The 11,002-nt window shown below is 62.0% G+C and overlaps 2 protein-coding genes across 2 annotated transcripts in view; one reads left to right on the forward strand and one right to left on the reverse strand.

The window, feature by feature from the left end:
- The window catches only part of CCDC114 (coiled-coil domain containing 114), a 29,090-nt gene extending 25,021 nt beyond the window's left edge, over window positions 1-4,069 (reverse strand). The window contains exons 1-4 of the mRNA XM_014550419.1: window positions 3,920-4,069; window positions 3,275-3,355; window positions 1,415-1,514; window positions 1,010-1,199 (exon numbers count right to left, since the gene is read on the reverse strand). Of these exons, the coding sequence (XP_014405905.1) occupies window positions 1,010-1,199; window positions 1,415-1,514; window positions 3,275-3,355; window positions 3,920-3,944 (396 nt within the window). The 5' untranslated portion in view covers window positions 3,945-4,069. The remainder of the gene's footprint in view (window positions 1-1,009; window positions 1,200-1,414; window positions 1,515-3,274; window positions 3,356-3,919) is intronic.
- Window positions 4,070-9,827: 5,758 nt separating this feature from the next.
- EMP3 (epithelial membrane protein 3) overlaps window positions 9,828-11,002 on the forward strand; it is a 9,936-nt gene continuing 8,761 nt past the window's right edge. Inside the window, exons 1-2 of the mRNA XM_005879480.2 lie at window positions 9,828-9,941; window positions 10,814-10,906. Of these exons, the coding sequence (XP_005879542.1) occupies window positions 10,829-10,906 (78 nt within the window). The 5' untranslated portion in view covers window positions 9,828-9,941; window positions 10,814-10,828. The remainder of the gene's footprint in view (window positions 9,942-10,813; window positions 10,907-11,002) is intronic.

The raw sequence follows: 11,002 nt of genomic DNA on the forward strand, positions 1-11,002 counted from the left end.
TCTGATTGAGGTACGTTTGCTGAGGTCGACCCCTTCCAACTCTCCCATCCACACTCGTCTTGTATACTTGTTTCGTCTATCTTCTTTCGTTCATCCTCTCTATATGTCCAAACCATCTCAACATACCTTTCTCAATCCTTGACACTACATCTTCTTTCACTCCACAATGTTCCCTGTACGTGCGCGCCGCACGTGGTATTTTGTGGAAGAGCCACACTCAAGGGCCCAAAGAGCCGCATGTGGCTCTCGAGCCGCGGTTTGCCGACCACTGGTCTAGCCTAATAACTTCTGTTGTTGTTGTTGTTGTCAACCCTCACCCCAGGATATTTTCCCCATTGCTTTTTAGAGAGAGTAGAAGGGAGGGAGGCAGAGAGGAGAGTGAGAGAAACATTGATGTGAGAGAGACACATCAATTGGTTGCCTCCCACACTCATCCCGATTGGAGCCAGGGATCCAACCTATACCCCGGGTCTGTGCCCTTGACCGGGAATCAAACCCAAGACCCTTTGGTACGCGGGCCGATGTTCTAACCACTGAGCATACCATCCAGGGCGCAAGTGACTTTTTTCATGAAGAGTAGGGGGGGGAAATGACCATGAATCCCACATAGAACACTGGCATCGAAAAGTCACATTGTTTCCAAGGTCAACTAGCAAGACCTTGAGACAGGTAGGATTAGACAAGGAAGGAACTAGGGTCCAGAGAGGTGAATACTGGCCTGTGCTCACACAGCTCTGCTGAGGCAGGACTGGGATTCCAACGCAGGTTTCGCCAACTCCGGAAGCCGGGCCTTTCCCCTTCGCTGCCCCAGCTCCCCCCTCCCACCCCCCAGCATCTGGGACTGTGCTCATCACTCAACACCCTTATGCCCCCTGGAGCCCCAGCACCACTCTCCCAGGCGCATGCTTTCAATAGCCCAGGTTCTCAGAGGAGGAAGCTAAGGCTCCGAGCGAGCGGTGAGAGCATCTGCCCCTAAGTGGGACCCACAGAGCCTGGTCTCAGAACCCACCTGCCTGTCCAGGGCTCGGGTCTGCTCCTGCAGCTCCTTGACCTCGGCCTCCACCTGGGCCCGGCACTTCAGCAGGTGGCTCATGTTCTCCATCCTCTCGTTGTCCCGCAGGCGCTTGACCTGGCTCTGGGCAATGCCGATCTTCACCTGAAGCTTGTTCTGCACGTCTTGCAGGCGCTGGATTTCCTCACTGCCCAGGGAGGGGGGTGGGGGGGCGGCCGGCGAGGAGCAGAGCTCAGCATCAATAAAGGCCACACACACTGGGCCTGCCTCCTCGTTGTCGGACCCAAGATTCCGGCCCCCAGCCTCTTTAATAGCCTTTCCCCCCCCACCACCCCCCCCCCCCACACACACACACATACACACACTCACTCACACTCACACACACTCAGGCACTTGGCTCACAGTTGCTTATTGATGCGCTGGTGGACCTCCTTGCTGTAGGCCCGCCTTTCAACCTCCATCACTTTGTACTGTCGCTGCAGTCGGCTCAGCTCCCAATCCACTGAGTGAGGGGCCAGGCAAGCCACTCAGTAGGAATCCAGACCCGGGCCCCCTCCTCCCCGGGACCTGGGGATCCTGGATCCCTTGGGATCTCACAAACTGCAACTGAACGGAAGACCCAGCCTCCAGCGCCCCTCGGGGACTGCCTCAAGCTTTCTCATCCCTTCACTCCCCTGTACCCCAAGCTGACCTGGAGACTTGATCCACTAGACCAGTGGTTCTCAACCTTCTGGCCCTTTAAATACAGTTCCTCACGTTGTGACCCAACCATACAATTATCTCCGTTGCTACTTCCTAACTGTAATGTTGCTACTGTGATGAATCGTCATGTAAATATCTGATATGCAGGGTGGTCTTAGGCGACCCCTGTGAAAGGGTCTTCGACAGCCAAAGGGGTCGTGACCCACAGGTTGAGAACCGCTGCACTAAACCCACCCCTTCGCCGGCTTGGGCATCCATCTTTTTTACCCACGAGAGGGCGCTCCTGGGAGGCCTGGGAGTCCTCAGGGACCCACCACACAAGACTGGAACTGGGGGGAGCTGAGCAAGGTGACCAGGGCTGCATTCTGGCTCCCCCCTCGCCTTCAGCCTCCACTGCCCAGCCATCCGCAGTCCCATTCTCCCACCTCCTCACCCTCAGTCCATCACCTAGGCCCGTGGTCGGCAAACTGCGGCTCTCGAGCCACATGCGGCTCTTTGGGCCCTTGAGTGTGGCTCTTCCACAAAATACCACATTCGGGCGCGCACATACAGTGCGATTGAAACTTCGTGTTTCAATCTAATGAGTTTGCCGACCACTGTCCTAGGCCCAGGCCTCATCCCCTCCTGCCTGGACCATCACCCCAGACTCCTCCCCCGCCTCCCCGACTCCCCTCACAGTCCCCGAGGGGCTTTCTACAACCAGAGTGGACCCTGCCTCTTCCTTGCTCCAGCGCCCTCAGCCTGGTGTTCAAGGCCCCACATGGCCTGACCCTACCCTCCTCTCTGGGTCTCCTCCACCAGCTCGCCGCCTACCACGGCCCAGTGGTTCTCAACCTGGAGCGATTCTTTGTTTTTTTCCCCCCAATATATTTTATTGATTTTTTACAGAGAGGAAGGGAGATAGAAACATCGATGAGAGAGAAACATCAATCAGCTGCCTCCTGCACACCCTCTATTGGGGATGTGCCCGCAACCAAGGTACATGCCCTTGACGGGAATCGAACCTGGGACCCTTCAGTCTGCAGGCCAACGCTCTATCCGCTGAGCCAAACCGGTCAGGGCAACCTGGAGCGATTCTATCCCCCGTGGACATTTGGTAATGTCTGGAGACATTTTCCATTGCCGCGATGTGGGGGTGGGAGTGGGGGAGGTGCAGAGGGTGCTACTGGCATGCAAGTGGGTAGAGGCCGCCCCACAACAAAGGACTGACGGCCTGAGCCCAAGCGTCAGCAGTGCAGAGGTTGAGAAACCCCTGCTCGAGCCGCAGGCTGTTCTCTCTGCTGAACCTCTCCCCTGCCTTCCCCCGCCCCCTTGGTAATTCGGGGGAACTCTGGGCCCCCACTCACACGTCTCCTCCTGCAGGAAGTCCGCCGGGCCCACCCCACTCTCCAGGCCTTGCCCATACCTATGCCCAGCGCCACCTCCATTCGCACACAGCTGCTGCCCCCGCTAGAGGGCGCTCCCGGAAGGCCTCCCTGTCCCCGGAGCCCCGCAGCTCAGGACCTGAACCCTGGGGGAGCCAAGGACCAGAATGAGGGGAAGAAGGGGCGTCAGGACTACCTAGTGTTTCCTGGAAGGCCTCGCTTCCTTCCTCCGAGCGGGTGCTCATTGTGGTCAGCTTAGCCAACGATTGCGAGCGTCCTGTAGAGGCGACACGGGACCCACCCCTTCAGGCAGAGGGTGAGGAGGAGGTGGGCAATGAGCCGGGGACTAGGAATGAGAAGGCCACCCCAGGGCCAGCTCTGGCCTCTCTCTGACCCGCAATTCCTCCAGGGGACTGGAGGGGGCACCTCTCAGGCCCCTCCCCACACTCCTCTCAACGCCCGCCTCTTGCATTCTGTCTTGCATCGTGGCTCTGACTCTGGCCTCTGGCGGGGGTAGGTCCCCTAGGCTTTCTTTTTTTAAAATATATATATTTGTATTGATTTCAGAGAGGAGAGGGAGAGAGAGATAGAAACATCGATGATGAGAGAGGATCATTGATCCGCTGCCTCCTGCACACCCCACACTGGATATCGGACCCGCAACCGGGCATGTGCCCTGACAGGGAATCGAACCGTGATCTCCTGGTTCATAGGTCTAGGCTCAACCGCTGAGCCAGTCAGTCGGGCGGTCCCCGAGGCTCTCACACCTCCGAGGCGCGCTGTCTGGGGGAGGAATCACAGAGGAAAGGGAACCCTGTGCAGAGCGAGGCCCAGTCCCTACCTGCTGGAACGCCTAACCTGTCCATCCGAGCTCACTGTTGTGGTCCGGTTACTGGGGAGATAAGGGGCCAATGGGGCCTGAGGACAGCGGCCGGGGCGGGACCAGGATCAGAGGGGAGGTCGTGGGAGGGGAAGCTGGAAGGCGTAGCCGAGGAGGCGGGAGAAGACGAGCTGGGATCTTCGGGGCTTTGAACAGGAGCCCGGCGAGGGGCGGCGCCGGCAGGCGTTGAGGGGCGGTGCTGGGAGGTGTTGAGGGGCGGGGCTGGGGGTGTTGAGGGGCGGGGCTGGGAGGTGTTGAGGGGCGGGGCTGGGGGTGTTGAGGGGCGGGGCTGGGAGGTGTTGAGGGGCGGGGCTGGGGGTGTTGAGGGGCGGGGCTGGGAGGTGTTGAGGGGCGGGGCTGGGGGTGTTGAGGGGCGGGGCTGGGAGGTGTTGAGGGGCGGGGCTGGGGGTGTTGAGGGGCGGGGCTGGGAGGTGTTGAGGGGCGGGGCTGGGGGTGTTGAGGGGCGGGGCTGGGAGGTGTTGAGGGGCGGGGCTGGGGGTGTTGAGGGGCGGGGCTGGGAGGTGTTGAGGGGCGGGGCTGGGGGTGTTGAGGGGCGGGGCTGGGAGGTGTTGAGGGGCGGGGCTGGGGGTGTTGAGGGGCGGGGCTGGGAGGTGTTGAGGGGCGGGGCTGGGGGTGTTGAGGGGCGGGGCTGGGAGGTGTTGAGGGGCGGGGCTGGGGGTGTTGAGGGGCGGGGCTGGGAGGTGTTGAGGGGCGGGGCTGGGGGTGTTGAGGGGCGGGGCTGGGAGGTGTTGAGGGGCGGGGCTGGGGGTGTTGAGGGGCGGGGCTGGGAGGTGTTGAGGGGCGGGGCTGGGGGTGTTGAGGGGCGGGGCTGGGAGGTGTTGAGGGGCGGGGCTGGGGGTGTTGAGGGGCGGGGCTGGGAGGTGTTGAGGGGCGGGGCTGGGGGTGTTGAGGGGCGGGGCTGGGAGGTGTTGAGGGGCGGGGCTGGGGGTGTTGAGGGGCGGGGCTGGGAGGTGTTGAGGGGCGGGGCTGGGGGTGTTGAGGGGCGGGGCTGGGAGGTGTTGAGGGGCGGGGCTGGGGGTGTTGAGGGGCGGGGCTGGGAGGTGTTGAGGGGCGGGGCTGGGGGTGTTGAGGGGCGGGGCTGGGAGGTGTTGAGGGGCGGGGCTGGGGGTGTTGAGGGGCGGGGCTGGGAGGTGTTGAGGGGCGGGGCTGGGGGTGTTGAGGGGCGGGGCTGGGAGGTGTTGAGGGGCGGGGCTGGGGGTGTTGAGGGGCGGGGCTGGGAGGTGTTGAGGGGCGGGGCTGGGGGTGTTGAGGGGCGGGGCTGGGAGGTGTTGAGGGGCGGGGCTGGGGGTGTTGAGGGGCGGGGCTGGGAGGTGTTGAGGGGCGGGGCTGGGGGTGTTGAGGGGCGGGGCTGGGAGGTGTTGAGGGGCGGGGCTGGGGGTGTTGAGGGGCGGGGCTGGGAGGTGTTGAGGGGCGGGGCTGGGGGTGTTGAGGGGCGGGGCTGGGAGGTGTTGAGGGGCGGGGCTGGGGGTGTTGAGGGGCGGGGCTGGGAGGTGTTGAGGGGCGGGGCTGGGGGTGTTGAGGGGCGGGGCTGGGAGGTGTTGAGGGGCGGGGCTGGGGGTGTTGAGGGGCGGGGCTGGGAGGTGTTGAGGGGCGGGGCTGGGGGTGTTGAGGGGCGGGGCTGGGAGGTGTTGAGGGGCGGGGCTGGGGGTGTTGAGGGGCGGGGCTGGGAGGTGTTGAGGGGCGGGGCTGGGGGTGTTGAGGGGCGGGGCTGGGAGGTGTTGAGGGGCGGGGCTGGGGGTGTTGAGGGGCGGGGCTGGGAGGTGTTGAGGGGCGGGGCTGGGGGTGTTGAGGGGCGGGGCTGGGAGGTGTTGAGGGGCGGGGCTGGGGGTGTTGAGGGGCGGGGCTGGGAGGTGTTGAGGGGCGGGGCTGGGGGTGTTGAGGGGCGGGGCTGGGAGGTGTTGAGGGGCGGGGCTGGGGGTGTTGAGGGGCGGGGCTGGGAGGTGTTGAGGGGCGGGGCTGGGGGTGTTGAGGGGCGGGGCTGGGAGGTGTTGAGGGGCGGGGCTGGGGGTGTTGAGGGGCGGGGCTGGGAGGTGTTGAGGGGCGGGGCTGGGGGTGTTGAGGGGCGGGGCTGGGAGGTGTTGAGGGGCGGGGCTGGGGGTGTTGAGGGGCGGGGCTGGGAGGTGTTGAGGGGCGGGGCTGGGGGTGTTGAGGGGCGGGGCTGGGAGGTGTTGAGGGGCGGGGCTGGGGGTGTTGAGGGGCGGGGCTGGGAGGTGTTGAGGGGCGGGGCTGGGGGTGTTGAGGGGCGGGGCTGGGAGGTGTTGAGGGGCGGGGCTGGGGGTGTTGAGGGGCGGGGCTGGGAGGTGTTGAGGGGCGGGGCTGGGGGTGTTGAGGGGCGGGGCTGGGAGGTGTGGAGGGACGTAGCCGCGAGGTTTGCGGAGGTGAGGGGTGGGGCAGGGTACCTGAGGAGGGCGGGGCGTCAGGGGCCAGCTAGGGGCGTGCCTGGAAGAACCAGCGAGGAGCCTGGTGAGAGGACGCTGGAAGGACTCCGGTTCCCCAGACCTGATGGGACGGGGCTAACCGGCTGGCGCTCTGGCTGGACCTGTGGGTGGTCGGAGTGGCCAACCTGTGAACACGGGTCTGAGAAGCGGGGGGTGGGGGGTGTGTCCCCGAGAGTGGGAGGCAGGAGCTGAAAGAGCCTGCGATGGCAGGCCTGAGAGGGAAACGTCTGGAAGGCTCTGCACCAGCCCGAGAGAAGCGTGTCTTAAGCTAAGACCACGTTATTCTGAGGATTCATTAGCAGGGAGGCGGGGCTACTCACGACCTCAGGTCCTCGCAGAGGCTCACTACGCATGCGCGGCCCAGGGCCTCCAGAGAAGCCGCCACAAACCCTTTGCTGCCCAGAGTCCGCCCACTGGGACGGAAGTGGGCGTGGCCTCTCGCGCGCCGCGCCAGCCCCCGTTCTCCGTCCACGCCCCTCATAGGGCACGCCCCCTCAGCGGGCTGCTGCTACCCACGTGGGCCTCCCCAGAGCGGGCTGGCAGTGGGCGAAGCGCCCTGCAAGCTGGGTGTGCCTGAAGCCTGCGGTTTCCTGTGGGAGGAAGCGGCTCGCGGGCACTCAGCTCAGCTCGCAGCGTTGGAGGCCCAGGAAGGGGAGATCCCTCCACCGCTCGCAGATCCTCTGACTCTTCCCCTTGCACAGGGCCCTAACACGGGGGACCCCCTGAACAGCCCCTGGATACCAAGTACCGTGCAGGGAACTTGATTCAGAGCCGTACCCCGCTGTTCTCCACCTCCCCCCGCTCCAATTTCCATCTCCCTAACTCCTGGTTCCTGGACTCCTCCCCAGACCTGTGGTCCAGCCCCTTGGCCCCCTTAGCCTGCACTCCCTGAAAAGCATGTGACCCTCTAGCTCCCAATGTTTCCCTTAGTGACCCAGACTTTCTAACTTGCTTGAGGTTCTGAGTTCAGACCCCCCAGTTTCTCTCCTTCTGAAAGGCAGATTTAAGACTACCTACCTATTCCCTAACCCGAGGGACCCTCATTTTGTACTCCAACTTTTTAGTCTTGGGACCCAATAATGTGCCCCTTTCCCAGATTCTCAAGACCTTGATCTAGGGTCCCCCAGTACTGAATCCACTCAGGGCCCCAATACCTGGTATAACTAACACATACAACAGTGCTTATGATGTGCCAGGCGCTACTCTAAAAACTAGCCTATGGTGCACTCACTATTATCCCCATTTGACAGATAGAAAAACTGAGGCATAGAAAGGTTATTAGTAGCTTGCCCAAAATCACAGCTAGTGAGTAAAGCATCTTGGATGTGAAGCCAGCCGGTGTGTTTCTAGAGTCTGTGCTGTACTGGTACCCCAGCTTCCAAGTCTCCCCAAGTACCCACCCAACCACTGAACTGCCCTCAGGGAGCCCACATGACCAATCTCGCTCCCACATGACCAGTCTCGCTCCCTCCCCCAGCTCTGGCCCCATCAGATACCCATTCATGCTATCACCCAGTTTCCTTCCGATGCAGGGGCCCTAAATTTCCATTTTCCAGCTCTCAGTTTCTTATCAGAACCCCTGTCCCTCACTATTCAACACCACCCAACTCTTCTAAGAGACCCAGCTACATAGAAACCATCCCACCCACCCAAATGCAATAATCCAAGAAATAATCCAAGAATAATAGTTAACATTAAATCGCTGGTACTGCACTCCCTTTAAAACCTTCCCATGACTTCTCATTGCACTTAGAATGAAAATCCAAGCTCCTCCCCTAGTCTTCAAGGGCCCTCTTTGATTCCCTTCCTACCCTCCCTCCAGCTCCCTATATCCCAGACACACTGGCCCTTCTGTCTGCTCCCCAAACAACCTGAGCTTGTTCTCAAGAGCCTCTGCGCTTGCTGTCCGCCCAGCATTCAAATGGCTCCTGTCTTCGGGCCTCAGCTCACATGTCACCTCCTTGGAGAGGCCTGGCCTGATCACCCTGTTCAAAGTAGGTTCCCCTCACACTGTCCGTATCTCCATCACTCTGTTTTGTTCCTTCAGAGTCTTTATCACTGTCTGAGCTGTCTCTGGTGTAGTGATGTTTTCTCTTGATTGTCTGTCTCCCTCCGCTAGGAAGGTAAGCCCACAGTAATAGTTGGCTCACATCTGTGTGTTGTTGTTGTTGTTTTTTCATTAACTCCTGGTTCATAATCGATATTCAATAAATGTTTGACGGAGAAAGGAACGAACGTGTTAGGTGTGTTAATGTATCGGACGTATCACTATCAGGATTAGTGTATTGTCAGTATTTTTAGTATTCCTGGAGAAAGGAACGAACGTGTTAGGTGTGTTAATGTACTGGTATCACCTTATTCGTTTAGAACACGTATTGGACTTACCATTATCAGGATTAGTGTATTGTCAGTATTTTTAGTATTCCTATACCCACAGATGAGGAAGCTGAGGCTCAGAGTGGACGTAATTAGTCAAGGTCCCGCCCCCCCGCCCCGCCCCACCCAGTCCCAGGTCCCAGGTCCCAGGTCCCAGGTCCCAGGTCCCAGGTCCCAGGTCCCAGGTCCCAGGTCCCAGGTCCCAGGTCCCAGGTCCCAGGTCCCAGGTCCCAGGTCCCAGGTCCCAGGTCCCAGGTCCCAGGTCCCAGGTCCCAGGTCCCAGGTCCCAGGTCCCAGGTCCCAGGTCCCAGGTCCCAGGTCCCAGGTCCCAGGTCCCAGGTCCCAGGTCCCAGGTCCCAGGTCCCAGGTCCCAGGTCCCAGGTCCCAGGTCCCAGGTCCCAGGTCCCAGGTCCCAGGTCCCAGGTCCCAGGTCCCAGGTCCCAGGTCCCAGGTCCCAGGTCCCAGGTCCCAGGTCCCAGGTCCCAGGTCCCAGGTCCCAGGTCCCAGGTCCCAGGTCCCAGGTCCCAGGTCCCAGGTCCCAGGTCCCAGGTCCCAGGTCCCAGGTCCCAGGTCCCAGGTCCCAGGTCCCAGGTCCCAGGTCCCAGGTCCCAGGGCAAGACCCAGAGCGGAGGCCTGAGAATCTGGCCCTCCCACCCCTGACGCCCCACCCCAGGGGCCCCTGCCCTCTCCACTCCCTCCAAGGACTTCTCATCTCAACCCTGGGAGGGAGCCCCAACAGATTCGCATGTGGGGGCAGTGGGCGGGCTCAGAGAATGAAGAACCAGAGTGCCTGGGCCCTCCCTCTGGCGGCAAACCTCAGCTGGGTGCGGTGAGGGTGGGTATAAAAGGGTCAGTATATATATTGAGAGGAGCAGAGGAAGAGAAACTCGGAGAGTGAGAAGAGAGAGAGGGAAAAGGTATAGGCAGTGAGGACAGGAGAGAAAGAGCGAGAGAGAGAAAGAAAGAGAGAAAGGGTTCTAGGGTTGGCGGGGAGAAGGACGGAGAGAGCCAGAGGGGAGAGCGAGGGAGGGAGGAAGGCGGCGAGGGAGGCGGGGGCCCCGAGAGGGTGGAAGGAGGCAGGCGAAGGGCGGGGCACGGAGGCCCAAGCGAGGGACAGACTCCAACTCTGACTTTTTCCGCCGCGCGGGGTAAGTTTCCAGTCCGTTATCTGGACTGGGATTCCTTTATTTACTCGGGAGTGCAGCCATTTGGGAAGGACACCCCCATGGAGATACTTTTAATTTTGGAAATGATCTCTTAGCCCTGGGGGTGCAGATTCAGGAAGGGGTGGGGCCCAGCAAGGTTTGGGGGGGGGTTCCCAGCAGAGCCCTCCACCAGATAATGTCCTGCAATTTTCCCCCCACGGATGTCCACTCTCCCCGGGGGACCCGGAGAGCGGGTCTTTGCCTGAGAACACCCCAGGTCTGGGCCACCTCCAGGCCCCCTCCCCTTTCTGGGCACTGCGTGGTGGTGGGAGGCTGGTTCCCTGTTCTTAGGCCTCTCTCCCCAAACACAGATCCTGTCCATTTTCCCAACAGGGTGCCCAGCAGGCACCAGTCTGGTAGCAGGGTGGGGCGGGGACCTCGTGGGCACAGCCAGGGGCTGGGGTTTCCCTGGTACTCGGAGGCTGGAGGGTGGGATGAGTCACCGATGATTCACCCGGAACCCGGGGAGAGGGAGAGGGGTGGGGTGAGTCGAGGATGCCTGTCTCTGGGGGAAGCCCGCAGCTTCTGCTGCGCCCGGAGGGGCTGCAACTTGAATGTTCACAGCCCTGACCCGGGACGGGGCCCTGGGGACTCAGAGTGAAGCACAGTGCTAGTTCCGGTCATTCCTGGACTCAAGAGTCCATCCCTGGCCCTCTCCGGCCCCTGGGGGATTCAGGATTCCTGGCTCCCAGCCTCCTCTTCCCTCAGACCCCAGAGTCTGGAACCAGCCCCTTTCTCCACGAGGATTTGGGCATCTCACCCTCCCCTGTGCCACCCTCCTGAATCCACCATCTCCTGACTGTCCCCTACCCCAGGCTTCCACTGCAGCCATGTCATTCCTCCTGCTGGTGGTCTCGGCCCTTCACATCCTCATTCTCATCCTGCTGTTCGTCGCCACTCTGGACAAGGTAAGCCTACGCGGAGCGGCCTGCTCTCCTGCAGACGCCCGCCACACGCCTCCTCTAAAGGCGCCCGCCCCCGCCCCCCAGCCTCTGCCTCGGATG

This window comes from Myotis brandtii, unplaced genomic scaffold (assembly GCF_000412655.1).
Source record: "Myotis brandtii unplaced genomic scaffold, ASM41265v1 scaffold601, whole genome shotgun sequence".
Classification (NCBI taxonomy): Eukaryota; Metazoa; Chordata; class Mammalia; order Chiroptera; family Vespertilionidae; genus Myotis; species Myotis brandtii.